General features: G+C 42.5%; 1 protein-coding gene across 2 annotated transcripts in view; it reads left to right on the top strand.

The window, feature by feature from the left end:
• The window catches only part of Sema2a (Semaphorin 2a), a 190,023-nt gene that overhangs the window by 156,066 nt on the left and 9,433 nt on the right, over nt 1-24,524 (top strand). For both annotated transcript variants that reach the window (XM_083037281.1, XM_083037280.1), the window contains 4 exons: nt 5,315-5,366; nt 18,078-18,140; nt 19,159-19,266; nt 20,679-20,949. In XM_083037281.1, coding sequence (XP_082893407.1) covers nt 5,315-5,366; nt 18,078-18,140; nt 19,159-19,266; nt 20,679-20,949 — 494 coding nt within the window. The remainder of the gene's footprint in view (nt 1-5,314; nt 5,367-18,077; nt 18,141-19,158; nt 19,267-20,678; nt 20,950-24,524) is intronic.

The following is a 24,524-nucleotide window of genomic DNA, read 5'->3' on the forward strand; positions in this document are numbered from 1 at the left end:
CGACCGTGTATATGTATGTATGTATGTACGTGCTACGCTGCGGATTTTTACGATTGCTGTGATTAAAATTCTACAATGTATGTGAAGCGCGGGATCGTGCTGTTTGATCGAATTTTCCGATGTCGCCGGATAATCGAATATAATTCGAACTTTGAGGGATTACTCGTTACACATGATATCGGCTTTCGGGATAATAATTATCGTTGAATAGGCGATATAGAACGCGCAACGCCTCTATATTGCGTTTTTTTTTTACGGAGAAAGCGGATTGAAAATGTTATTTAAAATGTTTTTATTCTAAGCGATTCGATTGTTTTAACTCGCAAAGTTTTGCACAATTTCTATCGATTTTTTACTACTATTTTTCTTCTTATTGTTCATGAAAACCGCGAAGCTGTTTACCTTGCCTGTTTCACTTTATAGAAGATGATCAAAATTTTCTCGCTCTAAATGTTTCACTTAGCAGAAAGGCAATTTACTCGAAGCCTTTGAGCTGCGGAGGAAAACGGCAAGGAGAGCAAACATATAATATAAATCGAAACTGACGATCTGTGTGTGTGCAATTATGGTTGTCGGCGAAATGAAAAACGTCATGTCAACAGAGATCAAAATTAATGAATTTTCTATTTCATCCTTGAAACATAGCAATCTCTTAAGCATCGCGAACAAAAGCGCACAATTTATAATAATATACATATCGTAAACAGTGATGAATATTTAGTTTTAAATTAAATGACATTTTGCTATCACAAAGTTCTCCTTTACGAATGTTGTGCGATTGTTTTATATATACACAACGTGTCAAATTCTCTCTATTTCTCAATATTTTACAATTCTCCTTCCATTCAGTTTTTTTCATGAAACTTAGCCGTAATTAAAAGTTGCACGAAGGAGAGTTTCTTACCGTTCCCTAGGTAGCCGTAATAACCCGTTAAATCGATCGTCTGCTCTTCGTTGCGTTCGTACGAGTATCGGGTTATTATTTCTTCGATGGTGACTCGGCGGGAGAGCAAAGGCTAAAGGGCCGGCCCTACGATGTTCCCTGGAGTACAGATTGCGGGAGGGAGACGTCGCATCATTACCAGTGGAGTATTATTTCTTGATTCGGTTCCAGCCGCTCACCCTTGGCGGACCATCCGCTAACGTTCGCCTCCTATTCTCCGTTCTCTTTTGTGCGCGATGCCTCCCCTTCTCTTAATTTGGTAAATGCCAGCAAAATGCTACGAAGCCCCGGTAATGGAGACGCAACGGGGATGGTTCTCCAATGCTTGCGGATACGGAGAAATCCCGAGGCAGACGAGGAATAACGTTTGTTTAATCCCTTTGTGAGATGAGACGGATCGTCTTACGAGGTTCTCTTACAATTTCTGATTCGAACAAGCAAGTAGAGCTTTCGTCAACGAGACGAGATTCAATTGACTTCACCCGTTTCGGAGCGATTTGATAAATTCATGACATTATAATTTACGGTGTATGCAGGCGGGGCAATAGTAGTTGTATTTTTTTCAGTTTTTTTTCTGAATGGTATTATATGCAACATTTGCCATGAAACTGTGATTTTCACATATGATACGCTAAAAAATTATATAAATTTCTTTTCACTATCGATAGAAAATAAATTGGCAACAATATAATTTGAACGCAGTAGAGAGAAATCAGATTAAATGAGATATAAATCAGTTTTTCACCGAAAGATAAAAGATGACAAGCGCATAAAAGTTTCCACTTTTGAAATGACTCTACCTTTTCATTTCTCTCTCTCTCTTTCTCTCTCTCTTCTCTTTCTTTCTCTTTCTTATGTATCTGCAAGATGAGATGAGCTCACCATATGGGGCGACAAAAAGAAAAGTACAGTTACAATAAATTGCATTTCCCAAGGAAAGCGGCTACTTCGACTTTAACGTTTCCTGTTTCCTGGCTTGGTTCCATGTAGTTGCGTCGTTTTGTCTCATGTCATATATATATATATACATACATATACATACCTATCTATTCACAAGACTACAATATCGAATAGAATTCCGATAAAAATCTCGCGAAAAGGAAATCGTATCGACGTCTCGAACGATAAGAACCGATTAAGTCTCATAATCTCGCAGGACGTAATTTTTAAATGATTTTAAAAGAGATCCGATTTTTTTTCTGTACATATATAGATTGTCTCGCGTGACCTCGCGCTCCTGGATCGCGACTCCTTTCTCGTGTCCCTTTCATATCTGTTCTTTACGATTTTTTTTTCTCTGTTATCCGCGCACGACAATCGATACACGCGCGAACATCGTTCCTCGTTAATTAGAAAGGTGATAGCCATTAATTGTAGTTTGAGAATCGGCACCCGCGTTGCGGTTCGCTCCGCAATTAAGGCACGCTAATTGAACGCTTCCAATTATCAAGCCGGAGACCTGCCGGCGCGCAGGGGCTATATACATAAAAAAAAATAAAAAAATAAAAAAAAAATATACAGTTCGCTTATATCCGTCGATTCGTCTGCCGTGTGTCTAGCGAAACGAGATAAAAATTCGTCGATCATATTTTCATCTTCGTTCGGCGCCCTGTCCTTTTCCTCGCCAGACTTGTATTGTATGTTCTCGCGACAATTCGCGGTGGAAAAAGCGACTGCGACAGGATTAACACGTTGCATCCAGTTCGCGATCGGTTTTCCCCCTAATTGTCTCCCTCCGGTAACCGTTGCTGGAAATGTTACGGCTATACGAGAGATTTCACCTCCGTTAACGCTCGCTGAAACAACCGGCAGTAGCACGTGATAACGTAGAGAAGTGAGTTACGGCCGCGAACGCTTGCGAGGTGAAAACTGCCACGAGCTTGCGGCGTTGTAGAACCAACCGTGGCAATTGAGCTTTCTCTCCCGGACGTTTTCGTCGATGTTAGCACTTCGGATGTCGTATATCGATTTGGCGGATTACTCTCGTCCGCAGACTGCATCCGACGAAATTGTATCCGAGAAATTAGATTAAATCGTGCTAAATCCGTGCATTTTATCCGTCACATTTCATCCGCTTTTATGTCACTCTCTCCATGGTTTCCGCTATTTATTTTATGAAAAGTAATGTTTTATAACGTCCGCCGGGGGGACTGCACTGCGGTTTATTGAAATGCCGACGTTATAATAATATTCTGTCATGTGTGTATGTGCTCGTTGATTTATACCGGGAATTATTAAAATCGTTCTATTATGTTAAACCCATCTTGCCACGTATATACGTCTCTTTCCCGAAGGCGTCGAGATAAATAGCGCTGTTGCAAACGTCACTTTCCCGGCCCTTGTCATGTATTTCCCCAGGCCGGAATCTCTGAGAGAGGGCGGTGTGAAGGAGGGGAGAGAGTAGATCTCGACGCGTTGGATAATGCATCCCGGGTCAGAGCTGTCCGTCACGCTCAGCCACAAATTCAGACAACGATGCTTTTCGGATTTCGCCCGGCATTCGTCAGGCTCCTTTTCGCGTGCGGTGGAAATGTCCGTATTACATGCGCGCGAGTAGAGCCCTACATACATGTTTGTGTCTGTGTATATATATACACTAGACACAAAAGCATGGTGTGCGCGTAGTTGTTATTCCAAGCTTATTTGGAACGGAAAAGCACGGACAACACATGTGCGTTGCTCAGAATTTCGCAAACGCTCTATCGATCCTCAAGTTTTCCGTTTTTATTTGCGAATTAGCAATAAAATTTGTTGAAATTTTCTTCTCCGCGGTAGCGGAGCGGTCTTTGTAGTTTAAGAAATTGCAGCACGACCTGCGCAAACTGCTGGAGAGATTTTAATTAAACTTTCCCGCGGAAGCTCCTGAGGCGATGTTAAAATGTTAAATTGAACCAAATTCTTTCCCCGATTCTCGAGTAACACTTTCTTTATTTAAAAAAAAAAAAAAAAAAAAATGTTCCGCACTTGTCACAGAATCGTGTCAATGAGGTCTTAATGAAATTTTTCCCTGACGATTTTCAATGGCAAAGTAATTTCTCAGTTTGATTACGCACGTTTTACCAATCGAATTTCAAAGCGGCTGAGCGATGACTTTGCAGCGCAACCCCGCCTTTTACGCCAGGTTTCCCCTACAAATTACTTTTCTACGAATTTTTTCTTTCGATAGCATGAGCGACGTGCCAGCACGTAGACAATCCTCGTCGTTTCGCGCGCATTTTCCCTCCCCCTCCCCCCATCTTCGCATTTCCTTTCCACCTGCCGAACCCTCTAAAAAGTTCGCCGGGACGAAAGTTCGACGCGGGTAGATTCCAAAGTACGGATTTGTTTTTCTACGTTGGTATTTACTTTTTCACGGCGCGATGCACAGAATGAATGAAAAAGGAGAGCCGCTGAGGGATAGGTCTTCCTTTTCCTCGCGTTCTTCTCTCTCTTTTTTCTTCTTTTTTTTCAGCACATTTCGCGCGCGCATTCCGTCTGACTGCGTATTTCTATTGAAAGGCGATGATGAATGGCTATTGGGATAAAGTTATGCGGCGCGTCGGCGTTAATGTTGCGAAACATTTGAAAACTGGGTAAATTCGATTTACGATCGGCGGCACCCAGCGGCGTGTATATACCTTTCACGTATGATCGAACGCGCGGCACCTCAGATTGCGGGGGGATTTATATGAAAATCTTGTGTGTGTTTTTCACACAGAGGACTCGTTCACACACGGGACGTTATTCGCATTGCCGAGTATGTCTGCTATATATTAATTGAAATGCAGGAAATATATATCATTCGACATTTGACATTAATGCTGCACGAACAATTTATGGGAAATAATTAATATTCGTAATTATATTAACTTTAATAGGAAAACTTTGAGGACGAGCGCTGCGTGAGCCCCACATAACTTATTTCCAGATTCTCTCTTTTTCTTAACTTTGTGATTTCTATTATACCTTAAATCTCGAACGTGAATGACGGTTTTTGGAGAAATAAGATTCTAATAAAAGCGAAGGACGATATGAAAACGACGTGACTTGGGACCGCTGTCAAACAAAGAAAAGACAACGTGAAACTCGGTCAGAGAGAGAGAGAGCAGAAAACTCATCTCACTTTAGCCTCCGGTCTCTCCTTTTCTACCCTCATAGAAATTCCGTGCCGTTTGTGAGCGTTCGTCGTAGCAGAGAAGCCGTAAGCAAAGTGCCGCGGTGCTACACAACCATATATAACAGCGGCGAGATAAGGTAGGGTCGAGTCACGGAGAGTAATGCATCTCGCAGACGTTGGGAATGAAAATTTACCCCTCGACCCTTTCGTCTATCTCGCGACCACGCTTAATTCGGCCGTTACGCTAACATGAAACTTTCCTCTTCTGCTTTCAGGGACAAGATCTTCAGGCTAAATCTGAGCAACATCAGTCATTCCAACTGCGAGGTGAGTTGTCTAGACCTTTTTGTATATTTTGCGGTCCGCATTTCGGCACGTTTAGAGCTAAATGTGATAGCGCGTACGTTATCTTAAATTAATATCAAATTCAATATTGAACAAGCGAAATTACAACAACCACGTTTAGTTTCAAAAGTGAAAACGTGGATCTGTGTGTGTGTGTGTGTGTGTGTGTGTTTTAGTGTGATATGTGCCTTTTAGAAATAACTCTGTAAAAACTTTAACAAAGTTTCTAACTTTTAATTATATATAATGCGCGATATAATGTTTATTTTTAATATACTAAGTTTATTATTTAAAACATCGGACGAAATGTAGAGATAATAATCTAATATAATTACGTCTTGAAATTGCAAGAAACTTCAGTGATACTAACTCGGGATTATAAGTTCCTCGTATTTACATTCTCTCCTCTCTCTCTTTCTCCTTAAAACTGCACATTCATTTAATTCAACTAATTCATTCATCAATGAATCTCGGACAGAATTTAATTCACCGTAACAGCGCTCATTTTCTCTACTTATTTTCGTTTTGATTAGCATCAAATACGTCACGTGAAGTTTGGCTTCCATTTTAGGGGGCTATAAAACCAGGTCCCCGGTCGTAACTTGGAAAGCTCGTCCCCATAAAAGTGTCAATCATGCATAGCCGAGCGAAACGATACCGACGTCATTGGAACAGCTGACGCGTATCTACCGGTTAAGCGATCCATTGTGGACGAACGAATCGCACGATGATTTTTTCACGCACTCCCTCATCCGGCTTAAATGCATGCGATGCGTCCGTTTTAAAAACTCGCAAAGTGCATTCGCGTATATTCTCGTCCGAGAGTAGCAGCCGAGATACAAACAATCGCGGACACGTTTTGATTACGAAGCTATCGAATTGTATTATAAAAATGTTTTGTTTCTTTCGTCGTTCCTGTCAAATTCCGATGATCCGTAACTTGTCGTTTCCACTCGAATCGCGACGCATTTAACATTTTTTTTTGCGCGCACAAATGCACATTCTTTCGGACGAGTTTTGGTAAATGGGACGCGCTCGATGAATCGGGAATGGAATAAAAATTGCTATCTCACCTTCTTGATGTTCTCTCTACGTCAAGAATAGTAGTCGGTCGCCAGACGCTCGTTCGACTCGGTCGGAGAGAGAGAAAATTGCTTTTTAACCCTCTCCGGTTGCGACAAGGTGCGCCGGAGTGGCTTCCACCTGGTGGCGACTACCTACAGACGATACCTCGTTCGACCGACTCTGACCGGAATGAAATCCGATTGTCGGCGTTGTTCGTCGATTTGTTCTCCTTGGAGAGAACAACGAACCTTCCGAGAGAGACAACGCCCCGCGGCCCCGATTGGAAAATCGCCCGGCTCTTTCCAACGAGCTCCTACTCTGCCTCGACCTCCGCTTTCGACCTACAGCTTCCGGCAAGTAGTTTGGTATCTAGTACTTCGACAGTGGCGTCGGAGTTTCTACGCGTTATCGCGCGGCACGATTTTACAGTCGGTTTCTACTGTTTGAGAAAATAAACGGTTATCTACAGACTTTTCTCACGCGAAAGAGGTGAAGGATGCTTGAACGATATAACGAAACATTTCCAAGAGCGAATATATATACACAGCAAAACGTTTTATTCGAGAGAAGCCGTTCTGGATAATTTCGAGTACTTTTATACGGTGAACCGCAAGTATATTTCTTCTTAAAACAGATAATAATAACAAACAAAAAAATAATCGACACATGTACGATTTTCTCTTTTTTTATTATATTAATCTTTTTATTAAATTTTGGATGAAATTATTATGTCTATTTATATATTCTTGTGGAAAAAAAAAATTATATCTCGGACATTTCGCTGCGGGAAGAAACGACGATTCGAAAACGCAATTATATTCGTATCGTTGGGTCCACCACCTGTCGCGAGGACGAAAAACCGCCCCGAAACGGAGGAGGAGAGAAAACGAGGCGTCCGGTCCGCCCTCGTTCTGTCACCCCGTCGCTTCTCGTTCGACTTTCATGCCAGATGCGACGATTGTGACGTCGCTGAAACTAATTTTAACATGGACGACAACGCGCGACGTGTTTCACACAGAGGAAACCGGGGACGCGAAAACGTCGAAGCGCGCGGCGGATAGTTACTCTTCGCCTCCAGGCCGCACGTGATCATTAAATAGGTACACAGAGCGAATTGATGTACACGCGCGAGTTATTCGGCACGGACGGACCGTTTTAGCCGAGTTAATGCCCGAGAGCGTTGCACCGCGCAGCGGTGATATAAAGTTTGCACGAATGTAACTTACGCTCCGCATGCTGGGTTTCCGCGAACAACTTGCTCGAAAATGTGCCAACGATAGCGGTGTTCCGCTGCGAAGTTTGGGAAAATGATGAAACAACATGAAATAATTCTAATAGCCGGTTGGTTTCACCGCACAGCGGACAAGTTACTCCGTACGATTACATTAAGCAATCACGTGCGGTTGATTATTACTATATGAATCGGGTGTATCATTTTCAGTAAATTTCATCGCACTCCGATTTCGTAATTTTGGAATGCGAACGATTCGGTTCGATTACAATCGCATTGCAAGGTACCGGTGTGTTACCATTACCGCAGAATTCGATTCCATTGAGAATGAACGAGCATGGAATTTCGATTTTCCTCGTAGCGATATGTGGCCGTAAAACGTTAACGCGCGGGCCAGGCCAGGCCGCAGAAACCGTTCTCCCCTTCTTTTGTTCCCTCCCTAAGTCTCTGGGGCATTTCGAGCTGCGAGGGATGTGTAGGGTAAACTGAAAAGCGAGATACACGTGGACGCGAGAAGTGAAGGAGATGCAAGAAGGAATACCACGCGCGGGATGATATAATTTAGCATTTTACATATATGCATGATGATCGTCCGGCTGCGGAAAGGATCGTTGCGGATGCTGCAGGGGAGGGATACATATACCGATTGGGACCGGATCGACTCGAAGGCATTAGTTATATATACCATAAGTTGGGTAAGCAAGAAGGGTAACATAGCTCAAGTGATGGGCGATAAAAATAAAAAAACACGTTTGAGTAGTTGTTCAGATCTCGAGTGGATGAGAATGTTGCGTTTATATAATCAACATTTTTAATAACTACTTATATAGTTATATGACAAATTTTCTAATAATTGTTATGATTAATTTTTTGATTGAATTATTTAGATTAGAAAGTTATAAAAAAAAAGATTAGGAAATTTTTAAAACAATCTGACAGCAGCTTTGCTCAAAGTCCATTTCTGGCTCGGTTTTCATAAATTTCCATTTTGATGATAACCCGAAGATACATGCGAATAAGAAACATATGAACACAATACAAGAGTCACATTCCTCAAGATAAAAGATGTACATTTAAAATGACGTATTTTCGGGAGCGAAAGTGAGAATGGAAATTCGGATGCGTTCGGGTCGCTTTCGATAGCATCTCGCTACAATGTGAACCTACCCTACGCCACGGAGACAATGTTCCATGCTAATCCTGCCTCCGTTACAATTTCATAAGGGGAAGAAACAAGTCCGTGCGTCCGCCCTGAGGGACCGCACGCGTTCCAGGCGAGTTATAGTACGTGGCTAGAATAGACGGCCGGGAGGTTTTAAGCTCCGCATATCCTACAAAGGGACGGCTGCTGCATGATGCCCGAAAAATACACGCGAAACGAAACTTGTACGTTCTTTTCCCCTGGCGCATTTTAAGAGCAACAAGCAAAACGGATCGATATACTTAACGCGTGTTTTCTAAAAATAAAATTTACCATTTTGAGTTTGTTTATGCTTATTTAAAGGGAAACGCTTTCAATAGTATAGATTTTGTATTACTAAAATATCGAGCATGTTTACCCGATGATTATTCGACTGTGATCCAGATGCGCAATATCGAAAAATAAAAAAAATATATATATAATATTCGTTGCATGAATATTTTTTTTGCGGCAAAAAGACTACATATGTATATATGAAAGAATAACTTTGCCGAGAGTATTCGATGCATATTCGATAAAGAGAAATACAGCAGCTCCGCGATCGCTTAGCGGTTTCGAGTTATAACCGAGGAACCGGGGGTAATTTCGCTTTCATGGACGCACGCTCGTGCAATCTTTGTATCTTTATCATCGTCTGGGAGAACGTGCATCGAACGATAAGACCAGCCTCGCTCGAACCTGGTTATTTTTTTTTTTTGCGCGCGCGTTACATCTTCGCCAAGGTATGCTCGGGTTTGCGCAATACGGAGAGGAGAAGCGGCAAATCCTCCCGGCAAAGCGGTGTTATACGATAAGGCGAAATCGTCTGATCGATCCCCGAAGTACGATGAACGTATCGATCGAGAGCCGGCGTGCGCGAAAAAGAAGTCGTCCATCGTTGATCGCGTAACGAATTCCGACGTTGGATGCTCAGGCCGAGACGAGCTCGGCCGCGCCGTGAATAAAGCATGCCGGCAGCCGATAGGAGCAGGAAGCGATAGGGGAAGGTGCGCGAGTAAGATGGTAAAAGGAGTGAAACCCAAACGCACGCGGATCTCGTCGAGAAAATCGGAATCTATAAACCACCGCTACGTCCAATAAAGCAACGTCCAATTCGAAACGGAGCGGGGATTCGAGCAAGTCCCACGTTCCGACGACGATTTTGTTCACATGCACACGTAACGATATTCGATATCTATAGAGCTGTTGCATAAAAATTGCCCGACAGTGGAAGATTGGACATGGAGCGGTTTTACGTTTACTAGACGTCACTGAAGTATTAAGAAACTCTCCCCGGGATTTACACGGCTGTAAAATCGCGGATGAGATACGGCGGCTCTGTCGCGATATACGGTGATATTTCCACTGAAAGAACCCGGACACGCGGAGACGAAGGGATACTTGACATTTCGATGCAACACACGCACGCGAATGCACGTGATGGATATAAACGCGCACGCGCAAAAGGGCCCACGCAAGGTAGTAAACAATTCCGCCGACGTCTGAAAATAAATGGCCACCCCTGCGTTGCTTCTTAAAATGATAATATTAAATATACATTTAGCACCGAGCCATAGTGTATATATATACACGTAACTTCTAGTCTTGTCTTCTCTCTATAGAGGGAATTTCTACTCTCCCTCGACTTCTCTCGCGCGCGTCTTTTCTTATCCATTCTCTCAAACTAGGGACGGACCGGCATTCTCCATGACGGCGGAGTTTATTGCGACAATGAATTCGATATAAGACCACAGCGAAATTTCAGTACGATAAGCTTCCTTCATCTCGCAACAAATGCGTAGTTTGTCGCAAGATCTGCGTGGTCTTACCGCATGACGTTATACCGATAATGCCTTTGTGAATTTTAAACAACTTATGCAAGATAAGTAAACACGTCTCTTTTTCTTGTCACGATGCCCAGTATTAAAAAAATGCGGGGCGGGATATTTGCAAAATGAAATTTTCGACATTATAGACCGATAACAGCATATGGGACGGGATAGAAAATTTTATTCGCGACATTCTCGTAAATGCCTGGAGAGAATTTTCAGATTTATCTAATATAAAATATTCCTCTCTCTCTTTCTGCGCGATATTTTTATTATTTCCATACTATTTTTCCATGTTCTCTAGACACGCGAGAACTGCGTCATATTTCATACCTTTTAGGGCCATCTAAAGCCGATTATCGCGTACGCGAACGGTTCTTGTGAAGTACATAAATAGCCCGCGTGTATACACATCGTAACGTTATCGACAAGCCGCCGGTAAATTGCATTATGCGCCCCGGTATATTTACAGGCTATATTGAAAGTGGTGTTAAGCGCGTGAGTATCGTCTTCCAAGCTCTTGCCTCGCTTCGACGAGAAATTAATTACAAGGCTTTCTTACAAGGCGCAACGTGTCCCTCCGTCGTACATTATTCGCACTCGCAAACTCGGCAAGCGGGTTACGGAATGGTCGCAGTTTTTTCAGAAAGAGAAAGAGAGAGATAGAGTCTCTCGCAAACGCGCGCCTTTATAAATCAGTTTCTTCTGTAATCAAGCGGAAGTATACTCTCGCTCCGTAGAAATGAAGGACAATGGCGAGCATGAAATGAAAAATTTTCGAACTTTACTCGGACCTCTTGTTTCTCGATTTTCCAACTCGTCGTCGTATACACATTTTCCATTTTCTTGATTTTTCCTTCCCTCTTTTTCTCTCTCGCAACACCATTCGACTTCGCGCGTAACAGAAATGAATTTGCCCTCGGGCCAACGAAGGAGAAACACCCTTCTCGCGCCCCGTATAAAATACCCTTTCATCAGATATAAGTTGCGAAAAACTTTCGCCGATAATTCGTTTTTTTTCTCGCGTTCATTACATTAGTGTGCGGTGGACTCTTTTATTTTTAATGTCTATTTTCGATGTACCCCCAAAAAAGAAATCACGAAGATGTGATTACGCGATCCCTTTTCTCTGTACGTCTGTTCTTCATCGATTTGCAAAAATTACGAAAGAAAACTTCACGTGGAGGCGAAAATCGCATCGCGCGAGACGAGACAAATGAATTAAAGAATGAGAGAAACTCTGTTTCGTGAATGAAACATGTCGGAAGCTTCCATTCATAGTCTACGTCTGAGGTGAAAAATCTTTTTCAGTCATCGAGCAAACATCGAAATTGTAAACAGAGGATCCTCGACGAAGAGAGCTCGCTAGCAAACTCGCCCCAGATGATGTCACCTCAACGAAGCTGGTAATTTCAGACTACGAAACTGCTCTATTACTCGACGAAGTAACTGTCAACAGTATTTCCTTTTCGATTTTCGTCGCCGTCTTCACACCTCCACTACTGTTCCGCCAAGTTTCATTCACGCTTTTTTTTCCATTTGGATTCCCTCCATTCTCATTCGATCATTGAATTTTTTTCTTAAAAATTTATTTGTACTACGTATGATAATTTATTAGTAAATTAAATAAAAATTGATTAATAAATAGTTTCATCGATATTTCCTTTCAACATATTTTAATACAATTTTTTCATCGTACCTCATTCATTATTGAATATTAGAAACTCGTTCCTAATCGCCATATTAGTTACTTCGTTTCTCTGGGTATTTCTTGCGTATTCATTCGTATCGTTCGTTTTTATTGCACGAATCACGAGTCGCACAAGAAAAGGTATGATACGCGCACACGGTTAGCAATAAAAAGAGGTAGAATAGGAGAACAGTCGTGCGAGAGGAAAGGCGTTGCGCGACGCGAGCGAGACTGAAGTATCCTCTCTTGCGAATTTATGGTGAAAGTGTTTAAATAGCCATACAGACCCTCCACCACCACCACCGTCGTCGTCGTCGTCGTGTAAAATGCTTCGTCCCAGACTGCCATTAAAACGCCCGTAGAAAATAAAAAAAACCAACGCGAATACCGCGATGCTCAAATACACTCTACAGTACAACGACGAGGATCGCGCGAACGATTCTAAATTGCTCAAAGGAGTTTTTGCGTTTGGACTCAGCTCTTACGATGAATGCTCTTTTAAGCTAATGAGGATGTTACTCGTGCGGTTGTAAAATCGCGAACTAAACGAGCTCTCGCGGGAACACTGTTCGTGGTGCGGTAATATAAATAGGTATTAAAATGACAAAAGGGTAAAAACTGATCTACATCTATATTACTGTGCTATTCTGAGCGATTTAACAAATCATATTACGCCAGGATGAAAATCAGATCGATAATTTCTTATCTCTGGAATGGAAGCTACGTCTTTCGCCAACTTCTCGACGTGCTGGAACTTTGATCGTTAAGGAATTCCTTCTAGTTCATTGACTTACCGTAATTGATACGAATAATCGAAAAGCTTTCTGCCGGAAGGTCGATCGCTCAGCCGTCGACGCGCATTGCGAGAATCCGCGAGCGAGTATCATCACCGAGACAGGGTTATTTATCGTTGGAGAAATTTGATCGATGACGACGCGACATCGGTATGCATTGGGGTTGACCCTCGAAAAACACCCTCTTTCGTAGTACAGATAGTACCAGCCAGTGCTGCCGGCGTAAGAAGTAAATCACAAAAATGGAAATCCACGATATCGGATTGGAATCAATATTGAATGCAGATTGAATCCCAGGCCCTCTCTCACTCCTTCCCTCTTTTTTTTTCCTCCCATCGCGCGTCTCCAGTCGTGCGAGGCCGCGAGAGGGCGAGAAGGTGCCGAGTGACGGCTTCCATTAGGAAAAAGTGACTTACGGTGCCGATCGACAACGAAAGGCACTTTTCGTCCTGCTGAAATGTCAGGCCAGTTCGCGAAAATTTTATGCGTAACAAAGGTTACCACCTGACACGACTACGAATCAAGGATATAGACATCGCTCGGCGTGAAAGAGACAATATGATGCCCTTGGTTGATATTTATATATCGTACGTCATTTCTTCATGAATTTATCATGAGTCTATTCACTCTTCGTATATCCCACTCACGTTCTGACCGTATCGTCAAAATTTCTTTCTACCATCCTTTCGTATAAAATATATCAGTTAAATGAAAAGATATCGGATAAGGAGAAGAATTTTACATAAAAATAAAGATTTTTCTTTTTTTCTTTTTTTTTGTTTGTAAATTATTTGATTCGAAAATGTTATAAGAGATATTAGCTCTTTTTCCTCCGACACCGCGACAGTATACCCGGCACGTGATCAGGAGAGTCTGAGGGGATCTCGTCTCTTAACGGTCCAATGCCCGGTATTACTATTTGATGAGATAAAAAGCGCCGCGGTGGCCTGAACTCGTGAATTTTTAAAGCAGCCTCGCAGGTACCGTTACGTTCCCCGAGTTTCCGAGGTTAGGGGGTGTCGATACCCTGGGGGGATGCCACAGTAGTCTTCTCCCTTTAATATTTTAGCACGGTAAATTATACCTTTTCCTTGCATACACTGATCTTCCACTTTCTCCATCTCGTCCTTCCTCAGACCTTCCGCCGACGTTGGCAAGAACGTTGATCCGTGTGAATGTTTTTCTATTTGCTCTTGGAAAGAAAGTATTCCTAAATATGTATGTGCGGGATGTGCCTCTTTGTTTTATTTAAAAAAGCGAAAACAGTTTTTCCAGAATCACACGCTCTCGCACATTGGAGCGGAAAACGCATGCGATATCTTTTTTCGTTCAAGTAAATTAAGAGATTAATTTAATGATTTACACCGACATCAAATCTCGGAATGAATCGTTTGTCGGGATAATTACAAATCCGTTTGCGTGCCTTTAATATTACATTCATAATCACTCAGCGGAACTATCCCTGAAAGCAACAAGCTGAAAAGCCGAAAATCAGCGGCGGCGACGATAAAGACTGAGACGGATGGTACAGCGTACCTTCGTTTCAAGGAAACTAATCACCCGCAAGCCGCTTTTGGCGTGCTGACGGAAATGCATACACTTGCACACAGGAATTTTCAACGCGCACGAGTCGCGACGATGATTAAACCCAGAGTGGGATAAAGAAAAAGAAGGAGGGCGAAGGAGCGAATTCGCGAGCAATGACAACTTTTCTCTCGTTGTATCATCACCTTAACCGCGAATTTAATCAACCCGATCCGAATCCTGAATGTCCTCGAGCTTTGAATGGAAGAAACACGTGTGACGTTTCTCCATTAATTCGGGCAACGAGCATAAAGAATTGAACGCATTTAAAATGGAATGTAAACACGATTCGCGTCTCTGCTTTTAAGGCTTTGCTTTCTTCGATTAATTGATTTATGAATTTTCTGATCGAAGAGAATTTTGAAATTTTTACACTTTTGTAATCTTCGATTAAAATAATAACGTAAAACTGAAAATATGAGAGACGAGAATGCGCGACATTTTTTAAAATTGTTGCGAAAATGAGGAAGAAGGAGGGAGGGAAGGCGGAATCCGCGCGACAACCAGATTCCTGAAACTTAGAGTAGGACATCGGCGACATGACGGAAGATATTTCTATTTAATAGTCGGCGTATCACGCCGGTAATGGAAGTCGAGACGTTTGCATGCTGGGAGACACGCTGGTGCTATAAAGTTAATGGCATCGTAGGTAGCGCGATAAAATGATGCATCGCGGCTGGGCGATAATATTACTGCCGACAGCTGCACCTATCCGCTTCAACTCGCGGGAGAATATACATATGTTTTTTCTTCCTCTTCTTCCGAACAATTTCTCGATGTTTTTCGTTTTATTGAAAACCACTTCGACTTAATTGCAATTAACTTTTCAGATAATATCTACGGTATTTTATCAACGCGTGTCTGTGTGTGGATAGAATTATTAGATTTTTGTGGTTTGACAAATCAAAAGATAAAAATTAAAAAAAATATATAAATTATATTATATAATTAGAAATTTTACTGTAAGCAATTATATCATCTTGAGTTGAATTAATTACCGATTAATTTAACTCAAAATTTGGTTGAAATTCTCGGATAAGATTTAATAGCTCGAATCGTGTTTTATAATTTTATCGCTGACGAACGTTGAGCTAGTAATATCGTCAGTTGTACTTAATTAAAAGTGAACGCGTATAAAACCCACGTGCCCGAAATCATAATCCTTTATGGTCTCAGGTTTGCAAATGCGATATTACACTTTTGAATGTTGGTGTCTTCGTGTATTACGTAGGAGGAACGCGGAGCGTTATATTAGCGGCGTGAATCGTAGAAAAGCTCTATCTTCTTCTCGCTTTCGTATCTTCCGCGAAGATTCTCTATCCACCGAACCTCCCCTTCGCTATTTTCTCACCGTCTTCGCGCTCCTATCTCCGTTCTGGGTTCACGGCCGGATTGTAATGATTAGTATAACGAGAGGAGATCCACGCCGGAGCTTACGAGTAAGCGCGGATACCGGGAATTGCTCCGCTTTTAATTACCGCCAAGCTGCCGGCTATGTATACCGAGCTCTTAATGCACCCGCAGTGCTTAACGAGTAATACATCGTTATCAATATCCGCGCGGACAGAAAGGACTTTAATGATTTTAACGGAGGTGGAACCTCGCACGGAACCAATCGCGAGCCTTCTCAGGCGAATAGTCGGCGACAGACGACAAAGTAGTTGTCGAATATAGAGACCGATAGGTCTCTCTCGCTAAATTAAGGAGAATAACATAGGCGCGAGTCGGACGGAATAAGCGAATAGTTCAACCATCGTCGAGAGAACTATTGTTTCGCATAGCGCTCATCGAAAACTCTCCGGGTCGAAGTTACAAATCGCGGTCGCGAGCTCGCTACTTGCTCGTAAAGTAGACTGCGGTGCACTGTTTGTAAATGGATTATGTTTATAATAGGCCACTCCAAGCCCGTTCCGAATATCGCGACCGTATAGATGTATACCGTATGCGCAAATCATTGTATGCTCGTTCGTCGCGTATCCACTTCAATCGGCGTCCCCTGGATTCCCGCCAATGTACATTCTATCCGACAAATTGCGCACGGGATGTGACTTTCCGACCTCGCGACTAGAATCCTACGACTAGAAACAATATTGTATATTTATCCGCAATGCGGGGAAGTTTAGTGCGTTACCAGTTGGCGCCGGAGTACGCGGAGTTCATTCGCTTTGGAATGTAAATTTACAAACGATGCTACCAAACGATGCTACGTACGATCGATATACGTTCACTCGGTTCGCTATAGCGATCCCGCGAGAAGAGTATTTCTCGAACGGGAGCTTTGAATCGCACATATATAATTCGTTTGTACCGTCGAAACCTCGCTATGATTTAACGTCCTCTTTTTAGTCTGCTCTCGATATGGCTGCTCCAGAGAGAGAGCTAGAGATAGAGAGAGAGAGAGAGAGAGAGAGCGCTCGCGCCGCGATTCTTTCGATAATTTATTGGTCGTAGATCAACGTCGGAGAGAACGCTGTTTCGGCTCGCCCTTACATTCGGCCCGGGACAATGTCGAAGATCGACGTCGTTTCTGGCGGTGACACTCGCGGGAACGCGTCCGCAGGAGATCGATCGTTAAGTCCGACGCGTTTCGGACGATTGACCGTGCAAACGAATCACTTTCTACGGACCTAGTGATCGTATCTATCAACGTACACACAAAGTGCACACGTGCACATCGAACGAAGTGGTTAGGTCGGTCAACATGAGTCTATACGCGTGTGAACCATTCACGTTTATGAAACTAATTTTATCTAAATGTTTCTCTGCAACGCGAGAATATCGCGTTATATTCGTGTACGATTAGCGTAAGGAATATTATGCCGGATGTTATGCGTGATCATGAAATAAACTAGGGGAGCATTTTAAAGCAAAGAGAGGAGTTTCGTTATTTTCTCTCTCTCGCGTGATTATCCTTTTCTCCAAAATATTCCCTGAATATTGACCTTATTCGCGTTTTTGTGGCGCTTTTTTGACTGCGTTATGAGGGGGCAGCTGCGGCACAACATTCTGAGCTTGTAAAATGTGAAGTATGCACTTATGACGCCTCTCGTAAGGTCGGGCGTGTCGAGTGGTCTGTCATAAGAAATGGGCACTTGCCAAGCGGCACACTTTCCCTGAAAGACGTATAATTATGATATGCCGCTCGAAACGCTTATTCTCTTTTAATGTGAAATATTCGGGGCATGGTAATCTCACAGAAGATATTATACATACATATATGTGTGCGCAATAGTATCCTTGAATTTTTTTTACCAATAACTTTGTCGGCAAATGAATCTATTCACGCAATCTAATTTCATGGTTTTTTTTCTTTGTTGCAGAGAGACGCCCTGAATCTGGAACCCAGCAACGTGGCAAATTGCGTGTCCAAAGGCAAATCGGAGGTAGATTTCTTTTTATACGGTTTGGTTTTGCACTGTACTCCGTCTTTGAAGAGAATTTTAATTCTGCTATTGGGGGATGGAAGGAAGGGGGGGGGGGGCAAACTAGCCCGAGCGTGTCACGAAACGAGAAAGAATTGTGATTACAGAAAAAGACGTCGAACGCGCGCATAATGTCAAGGAGAAAAAGAATCGCAAGCTTCTGACATGCTGAAATAAAAGGACTAGTTTCTTTGATGGCGCGCAAAGGCAAAACGAAAGACGCGAGCTTGCTCTTTAATAGACATTGCGGTGTCGCTCTCGCGAATCTGAGAGAAGAACGATATCTCGTTTGTATCTTTAGCACGAAAAGGTATTACCGCGTCGCGTTCGTCTCTCGCGAATAATCTGCAATGACTTTTAGCACCATGCTGTAATTTCTGAATTAATGTACAAGTATTCCAGAAAGAGCTTCATTAAAATCGGATCTAATCGGATGAGTAGTATCACGGCAGAAATATCGCGTAATAAAACGATAGAAAAGTTACGACCTCTCTCTCTCAAATCACCGTTATTCCATTTGCGCCGTATCTCGCGGTCGAAAATTCGTACTAACCGCGAAACATTTAATCCCCTCTGCGTGTTCATTTTTATTCGTACTTGGAAATCCCGCACCGCGGTGATAAAACGCGGGCACGATCGCGTTCCGCCTCATAGATGCGCGTACGCTTATCACGGCTTCATTCGTATGCATCGTGTATGCGTCGTCGTCGAGGTGTAAGGTCCACGCAAATATTCCCTACGTGACGACAAAGCCAATTCATTTCCCGCCGATTCGCCGCGAAATACGCGCGCGACGTGATCGACCGCGACGGCGGAACCCGCGGCATGCTCTTTCGCTTTTCCCTCTTTTCCCCGAAAAGTCCGAAGAGAGAGAAGAGAGAGCGGCATATTGAACTCTCCGCGACTATCTTCTTCCGTCGCCGACACGCACGTCGTACCGTCGAATTTAATTTTCTTCTCTCTACCTTTTTTTCCCCAGCACTTCGACTGCCGGAACCATATAAGAGTGATACAACCGATGGGAGATGGCAATCGGCTTTACATGTGCGGCACGAACGCGCACGCGCCCAAGGATTGGGTCATATATGTAAGTTTCCACGTTTTTATTTTCAATTAATTAATTTATTTATTTTTAACCGAGAAATTAAAATACACATTTTCAAGCGACATCCTATTTAATTTTTTATCGAATATGTTAAATTAATTAAAATTGTCAAATTATCTATACATATATGTCACCAAAATTTTCAGTTCAAATATACGAAAAATTATTTTTACCTTTCCAATGGTTGGATGTCGAAACAAATATTGCATTGTTTTCCCACACATGTTACTCGATTTTTTTTTTATATATATCTTATGAATTCCGAATGCATACTAAACAAATTCGTTTAAATTTGATTTTGTAATACGGTTGCGACTGGATTGTGTGACTGGATTGGAAAGGTCCGAAAAAAATACACACGTATATACGTTTAAACATGCGCTGTCATTTGTTTATCGAAAATTGAAAATGTAAAACGATGTTAAATACATTCACAACTTCTCTTGAAACGTATTACGAATTCAGCGCGATGTGCGCAACGCACGCCGATTTATGCTACTTTACGCTTAATTTAATTAATTAATAACAGAACACGACAAGGCATCTGAAAATAATATCGTTAATTAATTTTCGCGTTACGAATAAATTTCACCGCCACTCACGCATTCCTCTATAATACGTTCCAATTTAATTCCCGTTGAAATATTTAAAGCCATAATGAATAATGCTATTATTGATAGAAATTTATATGCGTTAGCGCAATAGTAGAAATTCACGCGATATGATTTACAAAATTGCGCGTATTAGAGCGTATCAAAGTAATTGGAGTAGATGAATGAATCTTACGTTTAAATACCCGTATAACGACACGAAAAGACACACGCTTCGCCAAACGTTATGAGCCCCGAGTGTATCGTAACATCTCACATAATAATAATATCCAGCCGCTTACTAAGCTGTTGCTCCAGATTACGGCTACTAAATAAAATTAGACTATTTCAAAATATTCAATATTTAATTCAATATTAAATGAGAAGGTTGTAAATATAATATAGGATTAAATCTAAGATTTATAAATCTGGGCAGCTGGTTGAAATGATTTGAGTTTTTAAAATTGAAACATATAGCAGTTTTTTCGTATATTTGACATTTTTTTTAAATTATGGTTTTAGATTTGCTAACGGTATTCTTCAATATGTCGAACTTGTGTAATTGCGATTTAAATTGATTATCGCTAGTTTTTTTTATCTATTTTAATAAAATTTAAATATATATTTTTCTATATTGTTTTATTAATTGAACGCTCTATCTCTCATACTATATAACTTTATTATTCTTTGATAATTTAGATTGAAATTTTTTTTTTATGCTATAATCCACTTCTTTAGCCTTTGTAATGTCTTATTGTTAGTGTTCCAAACTGATCTCGTTCCCCGAATAATCTTTTTTTCCAGAGCAATCTGACTCACTTACCGCGTCACGAGTTTGTTCCGGGGGTGGGAATGGGTATCGCGAAGTGCCCTTACGATCCTGCGGACAATTCGACGGCGGTTTGGGTCGAGAAGGGTAATCCTGGGGACTTGCCAGCTCTTTATTCCGGCACGAACGCCGAGTTTACCAAAGCCGATACCGTAATCTTCCGCACGGATCTCTACAATCTGACTACCGGTCGCAAGGCGTTCAGCTTCAAAAGAACGCTCAAGTACGATTCCAAGTGGCTCGACAGTGAGTACTCTTTTTTAAACAATATCATTACTAGAGTAATACTTAAACTTTATAATAGGATATACCGATATTCTGTTATATTGAATTATTATAGAAGATAATAATATTGAAACGATTTTTTAATATATAATATTTTTTTTAACGTTTAATCTATAGTAATATCGTTTAAATTCGTAAATTATATCCCATAATCTGTCTTTGCCTCGTCGGTATTGATCGCTATTTTCACTATTAGAGATATTTAGATCTCCGCACGTCATCATAAAGGAACCTTTGCTCGAAACTCAATAATTACGACGTGTCGGGGTAACAATGAAATTTCCATTAGGCTTAGAGAGTGTAGCATTAAGAGGGAAAAGGGAAGAGGAGATAGGCGCTTGGATCGGCTAAAAAGCGAAATAGGTTTTTCGCGAAGAAACCGAGCGGGAAGGGTGCTGTTTGGGAAATAGACGGGAGAGTGCTTTGAAGTAGGACCCCGGACATCAGCCGGGAACACGCTTCGGGTTCAAATGGATGCGAATAAACTGCCCCGCCTATTTTCCGAGGGTATCGTTGCCTGCCTCGTCGACGACGCGGAGGACTCGCGCGGAAAGGCGGTGGGATGAAGGTACCCAAGTAGACTCGAGGGTGCGGGATTTCTCTCTTCCTCTCTCTTCCTCTCTTTCAATCTCTATTCCTCTCTCTCGCTTCACGAGCGGGGTAATAAAATAACATCCTGGCGCGATCTGCCTCGTCCTAAATGCTGCGCTCTCGACGAAGTACCCTCCTCCTTCCTTCGGGAAGGGAGAGAAAGCGAGCCGACCGAAGAAGTTAAAGTTTTCCCGTCGTTCGCCGGAAACCCCTTCTCCCCTTCTCTCTCCTCGCCGCAGTCCCGCGCACAAGCCGAGCTTTAATCAGTTTTACCGGCTCCCTGATTCGTCGGCCGAGATTATTGCGATTCTCTCGATTTTTCGTTATCGGAGCGCGAACGTGAGGGACACGGCAGGAGCGGCTTGGCAAGGAAATTGGAAAATGTAGATTAGGACGTGCGTCGAATATAGACATACAATCCGACATGGAATTTAATAGCGTAACTCGCGGGAGGTAGGAGAGAGTAGAGCGCACTGATTTGCGATGATCAAGTGTAAATACAATCCGATTCGTTAGGTTCGTCAGCCGTGACGGGACACGAGCAATACGTTGAAAATTTAGTTGCACGTCCGTTTAATATCAAAATTCAGCTCTATTCGAAACCTTCTATTGGCTACGTTTTAAAATGACGGTTGAAAAAAAAATTCTGTTTCGATTCACGAATAATTTGCGTTTCGCATTGAATATTCTATTCATTCATTAGTTTATTGTACGTATCGGAAATATTGAAATTTTTCCCCGAGTTAAAATTTTCGCTTATATTAATTATCTCAACGAAAATTGTTTTTTTTTTTTTTTTTTATTTCTCGGCTCGGGAGAGAAAAGTAGCTTGCCCGGATGAAAGAGTTAATTTGTCTCCTCTCTTGTCGCACCGCAATCCTTTCCATGGTGAGCATTCGCGCGCGACACACGGAATAATGGTGCGGGACGATAGGCGGCTGCTTTGTATTTCTCGAGAGGGGCCGCTTCCGCTTTTCCTCACTCCAGCGAAGCGTGCCACCACTCGAGAGTTCGCTCTTTCAGCCACACCGTCTTCGTCGTCTTCGTCGTCGTCATCGAGTATAGCAGTAGGGTCGCGGTACACCGGAGCGGCGAAAGCTGTAGGGCGGACGAATAACTTTGTCCCACTTTGTATCCTTCCGTCCTCTCCCGCGGGACGCATGATTAGCCATTTGTTTCGTCGTTTAATTTCGAGTTGGAAAGCGCGCAGCCCTTTCGTTACACACACACTCTCTCTTTCTCTTCTCTCATCTCTGCTCTTCGCCGCCTACTATTCCTCCACCTCCGGGGTGAAACCTTCGTTCAACCCTACTGAGAGCGAACGTCACCATCAAGGACCATTCTCCGCATCGAGTTTGTCTATTAACAGAGGCGTTGATTAAATGCGAGGCGAGAGTCTCGGAAGAGACGGATGAACTCCGCACGCGCTTCTCGTAGTCTCTTCGAGACTCGTCGACCCTTCCCTACTCTTCCTCTTTCTTCTTTGCTCGTAGTTTCTCTTTCTTGTATCTCTCAGTTCAACGGCAAAGCGAGCGCAATGAAGACTGATGCGGTTCGTGGCGCGAGGCCGTGATAAGGAAAACCCGGGTTCGGGAAGATGAATCGCGAGAGGAAAGGGAAACGAAGAAAAATAACGAGAAAATAAGAGTAGAACGCAATGGACTTCTTAACAAGCTCTGAATAACTAGCTGACGAACGTCTACTTTCACGGATCCTCGCGAAAAATGGCACTACGTCATTATCAATATTATCACTCACCCGTCTTCTCCAACTTACTGCATTTAACTTGTGTCTTCAAAGTCCTTTTTTCGAATATATATCGCAATGAAGCGCTCTTTTTCTTCAAATATTATGACGAGTATTTTCAAAGCTCAGATAGCGTCACATGTTGCTCTTTTCATCAATGTCGAGATGCAAAATCGAAGCTTATCGCGTTTTCTAGATTTCCGCGTTTCCTCTGCTTCACTGCCGATCTTTTAGTCTGTCCTTGTCTCTCAACACATGCCCTATACCGTCTCGATATATCAAACTTCCGCTGTCGAAAGCGTCAGACAATCGATTTAATCGCTGAACCGTGAGAGAGATTGCGGCGGCCTCCAGTCGAACGCCACCGCATAATGTAAAATTGACAAGAGAGTCCCACCGACGGCACGATTCAAACGCGGAAAAATTCGATTTCCTTCGCCATTTTCTCGCGTCACCGAGCTCCAACTCCGCGAGATAAACTAGTTTCCTCGGCACAACAAGCAATTACGCCAAGATTAAAGGACGGTTTACCGCGTGCTTGCACGAGATAGATTGTGTTTTGTCATTTTCCGCATCGGGTTGCATTTTTGTTGCGATTTGCGCCGATTTAGCACGTGATTAACCAGGATTCGCTCATCGAAAATCGGCAAGACAATAAGTCGAGTTAATCCGTAATAAATTATTTCTAACGAACTCTCGAGCGAGATAAACCGCGTGATATTTCTCAAGTCGCTGGAGACTCTCGCCGTCTGTTGGCGAAGAAGAACTCGCACAAGCCGTTGCAAAGTTATTTCGGACTCTTTCTCGTGCAACTTATCTCATTCGAAGATGATACCGACGAACTTATAACTCGACTACGCGAGGCGCAATGATAAAGCCGATTCGACGATGTTTTACTCTCTCTTTCTTCTCTTTTTTTTTTCAATCTTGCCCCAGCTCTCGACATCGGTAAAGTGCGATTTAATTTTTTAGTTCATTTTCTATGCGTTGAAACGAGACGAATTTTGAGACTCATTATAAGATAATTTTGCGTTGCAAAATTATTCTTTCACTGAATCTCTCTCTCTCCAGTTCCGCTTTAAATCGTCTTTATCAAGGAACGCAATTAAAGCGCATTGTTTCCAATCTAGTTCCGCTACGTGTTCCGCTCGTTTTTGCGCTTCCATTTGCTCCTAAAGCGGTTGCAAAATAATGTCGTT

The sequence above is a fragment of the Prenolepis imparis genome, unplaced genomic scaffold (genome assembly GCF_030444845.1).
Source record: "Prenolepis imparis isolate NDT839.2.m4 unplaced genomic scaffold, iyPreImpa1.0 SCAF_4, whole genome shotgun sequence".
Taxonomy (NCBI): Eukaryota; Metazoa; Arthropoda; class Insecta; order Hymenoptera; family Formicidae; genus Prenolepis; species Prenolepis imparis.